Below are 12,301 nucleotides of genomic sequence, written 5' to 3' on the forward strand. Positions count from 1 at the left end.
GCAGGTCGCGGCTCCACCAGCCATGGCTATTATTAGGCCACTGGAGATGCATTCTGGCTGCGGGTGTCTTCCTGTGTTAGTTTCTCTTTGACTCACCATTTAAACTGCTGAGAACCAAACCATGCGGGGAAACCACAGGGATGATGTGTGAAATCGAGGTCATGGAAACGGAGAAGAGGCCCCCTTTGCGCCCAACTGCATAATTAGTCAGGCCCCCACGCCCCATTGCGGGCCCTTCGTGTCAGGAGGTGTGTGCTTTGCCGGTTCGTGTGCTGATCGCCCCTGTGTCTCACCTTGACCGCTTCAGATGGAGAGACAGATGTCCATGAGCCCCGGCATGATGGCGATGCAAGGCCCCGCCCACAACAACTCTTGCTCCTCCCCCCACATCCCCGGCATCCACTCAGAGGCCAAGATGGTGAGTTGTGGAGCTTGCTGACTCATGGATACGCACACGCCTGCTGGACTACTCCTTCTCACCGGAGCCCGTCCCGCCGTGGGCTTTTCATCGCTTGGTACTGAATCGAAGCCAGGTCTGGACAGGCCGGCATAGTGCCAGATCGTTGGGGGGGGGGGGGAATAAAGGGACCATTATGTGGCAGGCGGGGGCCGTCCCGTAGAGAGCCTGATGTGTATCTTAATGTACAGAACGTGCTCCCTGGGCCCTGCGACTTGTTCACACTTGTCCGGCGCGAGCTGGAACGAGCGTCTGATTACCTCATCCTGACGGGGCAGGGCGGGCGGGGCACCTGCGGCGCGGACAAGGCGGGTAGCTGTGCTACTGTTAGCCGCCCCCCCCCCCCTTCCTGGTGGGTCCGCAAAGAGCCGGGCGGTGTGCGAGATGGTGCCAGTCTCCTGTCTATGTCACCAAATCGTTGTTCGAAGTCACTGCGTGCTGGGGTGGGGGGGGCCCTTTCTGACAGTCAAACTAAATGGCATCGCCGGGGTCCGCAGGTTTGCTTACTGCAAAAAGCGTTTCTGTGATTCCATTCATCTCTTTCTCTGAAGTATGACCTTCTCTCTGCTTAGCGGTTTAGCGTGATTCTCTGCAGGCTGTTTGCATGTCTCTCCCAGGTCCTCTCTTTGCATAGCTTTCAGTGTTTTGCTGCTTTGATTATATGGAGCATAATTAGCGAACTTCCGCTTGTCACCACAGCTCAGTTCCCTTTTTCTCCTGTTTTTAACCTGCGTCGTGAGCACAGGCTCTGAAGCTGCCCCCCCCGTAGACTCTGGGTCTGATCCCGTCCCCCCCATCTATGTGATTGAGCCTTTCTGAGTTGGCCTCTGTTTGTGTGTTTTACAGCAGCCCATCCCCCCCCTCCACAACTCTCTGCACAAACATGCACACAAAACCATTAGCATGTTAGCATTTCTGCTAAGCTTAAAACCACAGGCCCAGTTGATGAATCCTGACAAAGCTGTTTATTTTTGGGGTGTGTGTGTGTGTGTGTGTGTGTGTGTGTGTGTGTGGAGGGAGTTCTGCGTTTTTTTGGAGGTTATTGTTTCTGCCAGGTGGGTTTCTCTGAGAGTCTGCCCCCCTGGAGTCACACACGCACACACACGCACACACACGCACGCACACACACACACGCAAACACACACACACACACACACACACACACACACACACACACGTGCGCATGCCGCCCCTTCTGACTCTGAGGTCACAGGGGTAATCGTATCTGATCCCAGATCCAGCTGCCTTTCTCCTTAGTGAGGAGACGCGCGCCTCCCCGCCCTTGAGCTCCTACTCCCTCTCCCCTGGCTTCAGATCACTGCTCCTCCTTCAGCTCGTCTTCAGGAAGCATCTGCTCTGGTTAACCTCTTCGTAAATAGTGCTGTCTCCCTTTGTTCAGGCTTTTTTTAAGCAAACATACGAACCGTAGGAGTAGCAAAGCATTTTTTACCAGCCGTGTGTATGTATGCATGTTCATCACAAATAATCCTTCACGTCAGGATGTGTCCCGAAATATTTTATATTGACTTGGAGTTTGTCCTGAGGCTCATGGGAGTTTTATCTACACAAAAATGTTCTGTAGACAAAAGGAAGAATAATTGGTTCAGAGAGAGAACCAATAAGATTGTAGAGGTGGTGGGTCCAAGCAACTAGAGGAGGTGGGACTAAGACACCTGATTGGTTGCTCCTGCCTCCTCTAGTTGCTTGGACCCACCTCCTCCGTTTGGTTAGCTTACTGATCCAGTCATTTTTCCTTCTGCCCTCAGAACATTTTTGTGTAAGTAAAACTCCCATGAGCTTGATATAACCTGTATTTCTGTGGATGCCCTTATCTGTATAGGAATCACACGTAATTCTTTTGTGGGTAGCACAAGAACACCACTGTGACATCACCCCCCAGCGTGACATCACCCCCCAGCGTGACATCACCCCCCAGGACTGTATGTTCGATCTCTGTCCATAGATCTCTGTGTTGAGTTTATAAGTTATGGTCACAGTCATTCTGGTTTTCTTTTGGATATTTTGGGTTGGGTTTGGTGGACTGGTGTCAATGCCCTGCAGTGGACCAATCCCAGGGGTCCCTAGCCTGTGTTGGAACCCAGGGCTTCCTGACATGGCCTGCAGTCTCCCCACAACCCTGCGCTGGATGCACAGGCATAAAGCGCTTGGTACTGATGATTTTCAGGCCCCAAGTTGCATCAAGCAAAAGAGATGAAGGAAACTGACAGCACATTTACTACCCTGACAGTTTATAAGCAGTGAAGGCTTCATTAAGAGTGTTTAATCAGTTCGTCAGTTAGATGTTTCGTGAGTGTTCCGTGTTTTAATGCGAGGGATGATAGTCAGACGTTTTCTTTTGTTTTCCAGGTTAGTACCGAGTTGCATCATTCCGGGTGTCAGCAGGGCGAAATCCGTTGCTGTCTTGCAGCAAGCCAAGGGTTCTCTGCCTGTCAGCGGCCATTAAAACACGGCCTTGCCTCGAATAGCCGCTTCAGTGTTGGGGTGGCTGAGGCTGGGATCAGGGTCTCACATGTCCAATGCAGGGGGAGCAGCAGCCTGAGTTAACCCCACAGCACCGTCCCCCCAGGAAGCTACCTGAGTTTCTCAGAAATACATATGTGTGTAAAAACAGAGAAAATGCTCTCTGCAAGTATTTGTGACGTATCTGTTGCCCAATGTACTTCAGTCCCTTTCTTCTCAAGGTCGACAGCTCTCCGGGAATGCTCCAGGGCGACGTATGGAATTACGATGGGCGTTTTCTTAGTTCGAATCCCAGTGTTGTAAAGGACGTAGGGAGGGAGAGGGCACACACATAGCGACCCGACATTAAAGCGAAGGATTATGGTCCGTTTGGAGAGAATCTGGAGACTGGAGGGAAGAGGAAGGCTTTAACTGCATTATTCGCGGCCATGGGTTCATGAACGTCCGGCATGTCTCCGACATCCCCCCCGGCCACCGCTGCCGCTCCGTAATTACCGCCATGCTATCGGATGACGGGGCGGTGAACAGTCCCATGTGTCTCAGCCAGCCCTAATCACGTTACCTGCTCACATCGCCTATCTGCATGCAGGAGCTTTCCCCAGTGTAACCCCACACCCCCACGCATGGGGGTGAGAGCTCCTTCGCTGGTCGGCCCAGATGGCAGCGTGAGCCGCTCGCCCGGGCCATGGGGCACAGAGAGGGGTCGCCGCAGCGGGGTGGGGGGGCGGCTTCTGTGACGTGCAGTGGTGCTAATTGATTTTATGGGGAGATGCAGCTTCTCTGCACACTATCTCTGGTGTAAATACTTAATGAGCTGAGGAGCACTGCACTCCCTCCCTGGGATCCCCCTCTGAGCCCAGGAGCGCTGGAAAGTACTGTTTCCATTTAGGTTTTTTTTGGGAAGACCTAAAGAGGATTTCGGGGGCACTAATAAAAAGGGCCAAACTCATGCAAATCACTCGCTTGCCCACCCATGTGGGGGGGGTTCGTTCCAAGTTTGGCACACGGGCAAACATGGGTGACACTATGAGGGAGTCCTGCGCCTCGCCGACCAGCATAGCCCTTGTGAGTATGAGCGGCAGGCCGCGGACATGGGCAGGCCGCAGACGTGGGCAGGCCTGCATTATCCTCTGAGGGTTATGCTCCCTCTTGTAGAGACGCCGCCCCCCCTACTGCTACATGTAGGTGAAGATAGCGCCTTGTTTCCCATCGCTTACAGTTTCTTTCCACGATAAGGGGCCCCCTGACTTATCTCTGCCGAGAGTCTTCCAGGCTCCCCTCCCCCTTATCACGTTTAAGAAAATACTCCCGGCTGCGCCAACTTCATGACGACCGAGCTCGGAAATCTGAGTCGGATAGGATCTCAAAGAGCCGCCGGCATTCCCGCTGACCCCCCATTTTGGGGGGAACGCTATCGCACCATTTTTTTTGTCTCTCATCTGGACGTTGGGCTGTATTTCGAACTCCGAAGCCTAAACGAGCCCTTATCAAGGCAAAGCCAGTTTGCGACCCAGACTGTGTGATTTTGTTACATTAGTAATTATCTGTTGTTTACATTGTTACTAGGAACGATAACTGTATCGCTTGGATTCAGAGTAGGTGTTGAAATATTCTTCGGTGAGCCATGCTATGTTCATGCACCGGGATGGTGCCGGTTCGAACGCTGGCTCCCATTCATCCGATGACATAATTCCTGGCCAACACTAGATGCGGGCTTCTTCACTTAAGCGAAAAGGTGAATTCTTGAAGGAAAATCTCATCTTAGAAAGCGATACCATCACAGACAGATTAAGTAATCAAAACGTGCATAACCACAAAGACAGTTTATGTTTCTAACAATAATCCACTTGATTCCTGGAAACCTCTGAAACCCAGGCGATGTTCCTGTCTGGATCTCCTCTTTCAGACATAATAAATCGGCAGTTTCTACTGTAAATTTATGGCTGATTACTTTTCTGCACGTTTATTACACAAATCACTCCGGACACCTACAGAAACAATAAACTGAGAATGAGGGTTTTTTTTTCCCCAGCTGAGAGTCCGAATTCAGAGAGCTGCCCCCCCCCCCCCGAGGACTCAAGCCCCAGAGACTGTGAACTTTAGCTAGACCAGTAACACGAGCACCCCCCCTCCGCAGCACATGGAGGAACCTGCGCTCTACCTTGTGGATGTTTTGGTCCACGGTGGAAGTTGTGTGTTTCTAACCGCCAAAGGGCCTTCAGGAATCTCGGTAACGCAAGACCCTGATTCATGATCTGAAAGTGTTGACATACGTGTCTCACCCTGAGTGACCGATAGGAGATTATAGTGGACGTGTGATGGGGGAACGTGGTGTACTTTAGAGGCTGAGATCTTTGCTTATGTTTGTGATCAGTACACATGCAAGTCGTCTGGTCTTACTGAAAGTGGACTCTGCACATGCTCAGTTGAGGGCCTGATTGCTGCAGGCACCTCAGCAGTGCTTGTTCTCCTTTGGATGCCTCGCTGCGGTATAGGAGTAGTGTATACTGAGGTATTTGTACCTCTTTTAGCTATTGCCTCAATGGATGGTCATGGGTAGGCACCTAGGTTCTGCCCCCCCTGAGGATGCTTGTCAATGATAGGCCACTGGAGCCATCATTCATAGGTCACTTACGCAGGAAATTGAACTGTGGGGACCCATAAAGAGGGACCTTCCTTCGCCCATGGGGGTGTGTCTGAGGGTTGCCATGGTATCTTTCCTTGTCATCTCCAGGTCTAAGTCGTGTCTATGCATCATGGGCAGCCACTCAGCGGCGTGTAACTTCACCCGTCCTTATGTGTCACGGGGTTTTCCCCACCTACCCTTCAGTCTCAGGACCATCATAACATGACAATAGGAAAAAGCTCTTGGGCGACATTGAGTTGCTGTAGATGTCTGTTGACTCCTGCCTTTGCTCGTTCTGTCTGTACTGTCTCTGCTTCTGTCCATCACCTCATTGCCAGGGCGGCCTTGGTTCTGGTCCAGGCCCGGAGGGGGGGAGAATAGGCACCGGACTCTCCTGGGCCAGGAACTCGGGGATGTTTCCCCGGAGTGGTACTGGGAGGTCTGGCTCGACGGAACTGCTGCACCCTCAAGAACGGCCCGGGGAAACAATACAGGTCTCAGAGCAGGTCGGTGGTCCTGAAAAAAAAAAAAACAGTTTAACCAGCCCCCCCCAACAGTGGGGGGGGGGGGCATGTGGGCTGGGAGGGGTGGGAGTGAGCTTTCAGTTGTGGGTTACGGCCTCTCGAGGCGAGAGGAAAATCTAATAAAGTGGGTTTAAAGGGGAGCATTGAGCCGCGGGTATAGCTTTCTTGGGGGGGGGGGGGGGGGAGGGTGGGTAAATGAGAGCCTCTCAGGATTGGGGGGGGGGTGTAATGAGAGCCCTGCTCCCCTCGCAGCAGATGGGGACCCTCACCCACAAACATCACTGCCAGGAAAGTTACTACCCTTGATTTATTTGGTCATTATACCCTCCATATGCGCAGATGCGCACACACCACACACACACACACACACACACACACGTATGCACCGTGCATGCACCGCGCATGCACCGCGCATGCATCACGCATACAGCACACGCACAGTACTCTATGGCCTCTTCCCTCCAAACTGGAGTTTGTAACATGCTCCCTTAAAAAGGCTTAGCACAAAGTACACCCCATTCACACGGAAATATTCTCTGTCACCGGCCAGCTGTGCTGCCAGCATGCAGATGTGCGTTCCATGCACTCCTGTAACGTTCTGTGGCATTGTCACTGAAAACTTTGAGACGTTCGACTATTCAGACAGATGCTTGAGCTGGCCGTGTCGAGGTTATGGCCTAAGTGTGGGTTCAGGTCACATGGCGTAAGACATGGTGAACAGTGATGAAGGATTCCCAGCATTCTCGTATGGGTCCTTAGAAAACGTCCCTCTACCACATCTGGTGTCTCAGCAGGGATGACGCTTCAAGATTAAACCCGCCGGCTTTGGCTCCAAGCGGCTCTCGTATCGGTGGCCCGACTTGCGGCCCGTAATGACTGTTTTCCACGCCGGGGCAATTAGAAGATGGCTCCTTTCGTTAGAGGTCGGGGCAGCTGGCCCCTGTGATGAGCCTGCGTCCCGTCAACACGCACATGGTGGTTTTGCGAAACTCATCATCATCTGGGTTGGGAAAAGCCTCCCGCCTGCCGATGGACACCCTGTTTGCGTCAGTGGCGGTCTCCTAAGCGGCGGGAATAAAGGCAGCTTATTGCGGAATGAAACAGGCCGTCTCCTCTCCTTCACAGCCAGACGTGAGTCTGCGGCCTGAAACGTCAGCTGCCGTCAGGCCCATCTGAGTGGCCCTTACTGGTTCTGGTACCAGTCTGATTGGTTATCAGCTGCCACAGCTCCTGCCCGTAACGCATTGGCTGTCTGCACGGGCCTGGGCTCGTAGCTGTCGTTCTTTATTATGATACCACTGTCCCTCAGTCTCTGGATTAACTAATCTGGTCTATTTGGGCACCAAGATGGCCGCCGGACACCAAACATGACGATGGGACTCCGTAACGGCAAAGTTCTGCATGGCGATGCTTTAAACCCACGTAGAGACGGGGTGCCCCCGCCCCCCCCGAGCAGCTCTCCTACCTGTGGAGAGACATCAAGGGGGTGCTTGTGGATTGGAGGGTAGAGTAATTCAATTAATAAACAAAGAGACAGGCCCGCCAGCTGGAAGGTTAGCAAGCTGCCTGACAAATGACCGAAATGCTGGCTGGCTGGCAGACTCCACCAGGAGAGGGGGGGATGCCGATTGATCGTCTCCCCCCACCCCCCATTCCTCCACCCCCACCTTGGGCCTGGCAGAGGTCCAGACGCCTCTCCTGCCCGCTAGGGGCCTGTTAATGTGCTCTTAGGCAGGGCTGCACGGGCGAATTCCAGCCCTCTCTGTGGGAATGGGTTGGGGTGGGGGGGGTGTCTGGTGGGCCAGAGGGAGATAAGCTTGCCGGGGCAGTGGTTGGTTCTCACACAGGCCGCAGTGTCGGCATGACGACAGACAGCCAATTGCTGAAGGATATTCAAGTGTACGAATCGGAGGATGTTTCTCTTTTGACTGCTGTGGTGTGAAGGAGAATTTCTGTAACAACAAATATTAAAAAATACTAAAGTTTAATGTTTGATGAACACATCTCCCCTTGCATAGAAACTACCGCTTAGCAAACAATAATCAGTTTAATGCAATTGAGCTAGTTTTGATGAATACAATGTGAACAAACTGCTAACTTGTGTCTGTTGCAGAGGCTGAAAATCGGCTAATTTGATTGATAATGATGGTCAGCTTGTTCAGTTTATTTTTTGTTTGGTCACAGAACTGGGTTTTATACCCATTCAGTCTTGTACACGGGACGTTCAGGGTGACCGTTGGGGTAGCGCCCAGCTGTTGGGGGGGTTTTCCAGGAAAGCTCTCGCGTCTCGGAGCTGCTTTTGCCGGTGGATGGACCCGGGGGACATGTGACCTTGGACCAGTGGGTCTAGCGATGCCACCCCATGTCCAACATCACCTCCAGACCGAGTGCTCAGCTGAATCGCCTCGGCCTTGACCGCAGTGCCCTGCATGGAAAGGAGCAGATCATTCTGCCCAGACATCATCGAGGACACATACAGCTACTCCCCACCATTAAACACATTGCTATCTGCTGCCCCCTAGAGGAAGGGGGAGGCAAACTATTGGGTACTCAGCAGGGAGTGGTGCAGATGTGGCTCCAGGCTGGGGACTGATTGAGCAGGGGACCTGTTTCGTGAAGGTGGGCTCGGGGAGGCTGGGGGGTGCCGGTGCTGGTCCCAATGGCGGGGCTGGCGGGTGGGGGGGGGCGAGGGTTTGGGGTTTTTATATCCCAGCCAGCTGGCCTGCGCTCCCCTCGGGGGGTTTATGAATGCGCAGCTTGTTAGGGCCGTGGAGCCCCCGATACGGGGCGATACCGACTGACAGCAGCTGTGAGTGTGGGAGAAACTGGGGGGGGTTGGTGGGGGCTGGATGGGAAAGACTGGTGAGAAAGAGCATAAGCAGGAGAGACCATGCGCTAAAGCACTCGCATACCTACTGCTTCACTTACACACTGAATGTTAACAAGATTAATACATAGTAAGATTGTTTTAGGTGTTTGGTTTGAGGAAGAAAAGTCTTCTGGCGCTCGAGGTCAGCCGATATGTTACGGCAGTTACAGTTAATCAGTAAAATAACCCTTTCTAACCTTAGCTGTAATGTGGGAGGTGCTACACTAATACCAGATATCTGAAGTCTATCGGTGCCCTTATTAATCTGAGTGATGCGGGTTTCTAAGTATAAGGATCCTGTTAGCAAAATGATTTTACAAGAAGTGTAGGATGAGTCCAGTAACACCTAGACTCTCCATCTCCAAACCTGGAGCTGATTCACATGATGTAGAAGCTGATTGGCCGCGCACCATTACAGACCCTTCCTTATTGGCCGCGTACCATTACAGACCTTTCCTTATTGGCCACATCAGCCACAGGGAGCCACTGCCAGCCCTCCAAGCCAAAGCCCTTTTTCCACCCAGAACAGCCCCAACAGGAAACGTCTGGATGCCCCGCTGACAGGTCGGGTGGCACCGCCCACACCCCCGGAGCTCTGTCCAGAAGGCGGAGCCAGGACCTGTTGCCTCATTCCGCCTCGAGGCTAATTGACTGCCCCCCTCCACCCACCCCTTAGAAACAACAAAACTTCAGAGAAATGGAAATGACTGTATGGAACCAAATGTCTCGGCTTTGTATTAATTTCTGAAGCCGTTGTGCTGTTTCTCTTTAAATTGCATCATTTAATACTTGCAAATTATACACAAAATTACAATAGACCATTGAGTGTCGCACTCAGCTGAAGACTAACTGAGATTATATCCCACTTCCATCTTACATCCAAGGTGCTTTTAGTGCCTTTTGCAGGTAATATGGCTGCATAATTTGTAATAAAATAATTCAGCCTGGTAAACATCACCATGCTTCATTACGCGTCATCCATCTATCTTGCGGTATCCACGAGAGGGTCATGCTAATCCATGAATCTATCCCAGTAAGCAAGGGACACAAATTTAGGGATGGCAGTCCTATCTGGGATAGACATTCACACAATTTTGTGTAAAATGTCTCCTTAAAATTCAGTGGTTTACATTTATCTGATGCTTTTAGCCAACCTGAATTGCAGTAAAAGGAAGCATCATGTATAACCTATGTGTGTTTCGTGGGATTTGAACCCACAACCTTTGCATCATTAGTATAGCACTCTACTTATTGAGCTACAGGAGCCGCATAGATGAAGGTTGTCGAGCCACAGGGAAGTCATCCTTTAACCTGTAGCGCTCTCCGCAGCTCGCTAAAGTGCGTGTAGACACGTTTATTCGGCATTTATTCGACGTTTATTCACTGGGCAGTGTTTTCGGTGGCTTACACCGCCGGCCCGTGCTGGCACTTCCTTATGTTTGCTGACGATTATGTTTGTTTTCTCTATGGCCGACCGCAGGGGGGACACGAAAGCGGGCCGAACTGGCGCGGCAGGAGTACCGAAAACAAGTGCACTTTGTGTGGGCCCGCGTACCTCGTTTGATGGGCTGGGTGCGCTCGTTAAGTAGACCACACAGTTACGCAAACAAAACGGGCCGTAGTGTCAACACGGCCCGCCTCCAGCACAGAGCCAGCCAGGTGCAGGAGGCCGTCCAAACCCCAACCGGAGTCGCTTAGCCTGGGCATGACTCCAGCCCGGCCCGGCCCGGCCCGGGGAGGGCCAGACAGGAAGGTGCTGAGTTGTGGCGGCGGCCGGAGTCCTTGAACCCTGCTCTTTTTATCGAGTCGTTCTCTGTGAAGCGTGGGAACGTCCGTCCGCCACGGCGGACATCCTGGCTCCGGGATCAGATGGACCGGCTGAGCCGTTGCCAAGAAGGTGGGCAGTCTCTTCCTCATTTGGGATAAAGATGGTCTCCTCTTTTCCTCTCCCTCCCCCCACAGAGACTGAAAGCCACCCTGACGCACCACCCGGACCCCATCGCCAACGGCAACATGAACGCCATGGGTCACATGATGGAGATGATGCCGTCACAGCAGGAGGCGGCCGGCCACCACCACCTGCACTCGCACCCGCACCCGCACCAACACCTGGCAGCCCCACCCCACGCCTACCACCACCACCCGCATCACCAGCACGGCCACGCCCAGCAGCCCCACACCCACCACCATGCTCCACCACCCCACCTTCACCCAGGACACCACCAGAGCTCTCCACACGGCCCGCTACACTCCGGGGTGCCCTCGCAGGTATGTGTTGACCCCCTTGCCCCTGTGAGGAAGATGGTGGCACAGGAGGTAGTGCTCTCGTTCGGCAACTGGAAGGTTGCAGGTTCGAGCCCTGGTTCTTTCTGACCCCGTCAAAGTGTCCTTGAGCAAGACACTGAACCCCAAATTGCTCCCAGTGAGCAGGTTTGCAGCCTCCGCCACCGGTGTGTGGATGGGTGAATGTGAGGCATGAAATGTAAAAGAGCTTTGAGTACTTGTAGGAGTAGAAAAGCTCTATATAAATGCAGTCCCTTTACCATTTGTGGTTTAGCTGGGTGAATTGGGCCTTGAAACCCACAGAAGCTGGGATCACTTTGGACTGGCCTTCACTTCCAGGTTTATCCCAATAAACTAGCCAGTAGGAGGCATGTTCAACCAGACAGTAACTGTTAGCTCAGGGCACTTGCCCCCTCTCTGGATTTTCTACACGTTGGAGTCTTGTTCTACAATTGAGGTTGACACTTTGGGGTCTTGTTTTGATTGGGCATGTGTGTTTTCGGCAGCCCACACCTACTGCAGTCTTGACCCATGAGATCTTCCACGTGTTTTTTTTGTTTTTGCTGGAATGTACAGCGGCAATAAGGCTGAGATGGAACTGTCTGAAAAGGCCAGTGGTCACCATCAAGACTGTTCAAGATTGTATTCAAGACTGCATTCGTGATTCAAGACAGTATTCAAAACTATAATAAATGCTATATTCAGGATTATAGTCAAGACTGTATTTATGCCATATTTAAGACTGTAATCAAGACTGCATTCATGATCATAATCAAGACAGTATTCAAAACCATAATAAAGGATGTATTCAAGATTATACTCAAGACTGTAATCAAGACCATATTCAAAACTGAATTCTACGCCATAGTCAAGAGCAAAACCATTTCATTACAAGACTGACACTGAGGCAGAGCCACTGTTATGTCTCAGATATTTATACATACTGCCATGCTGCACATGAACAGCCTATAAATATTATCTGACCAAATACATATAAAGACCTATAATAAGGCCTGAAGACCAAGTCAAAGTCTAGAACCTGATCCTGTAACTCAAGGATG

General features: G+C 52.0%; 1 protein-coding gene across 3 annotated transcripts in view; it reads left to right on the forward strand.

Annotated features, from left to right (window-relative positions):
• The window catches only part of creb5b (cAMP responsive element binding protein 5b), a 48,821-nt gene that overhangs the window by 28,354 nt on the left and 8,166 nt on the right, over positions 1-12,301 (forward strand). For all 3 annotated transcript variants that reach the window (XM_049026696.1, XM_049026695.1, XM_049026697.1), the window contains exons 7-8: positions 308-418; positions 10,920-11,225. In XM_049026696.1, coding sequence (XP_048882653.1) covers positions 308-418; positions 10,920-11,225 — 417 coding nt within the window. The remainder of the gene's footprint in view (positions 1-307; positions 419-10,919; positions 11,226-12,301) is intronic.

The sequence above is a fragment of the Brienomyrus brachyistius genome, chromosome 9 (genome assembly GCF_023856365.1).
Source record: "Brienomyrus brachyistius isolate T26 chromosome 9, BBRACH_0.4, whole genome shotgun sequence".
Lineage (NCBI taxonomy): Eukaryota > Metazoa > Chordata > Actinopteri > Osteoglossiformes > Mormyridae > Brienomyrus > Brienomyrus brachyistius.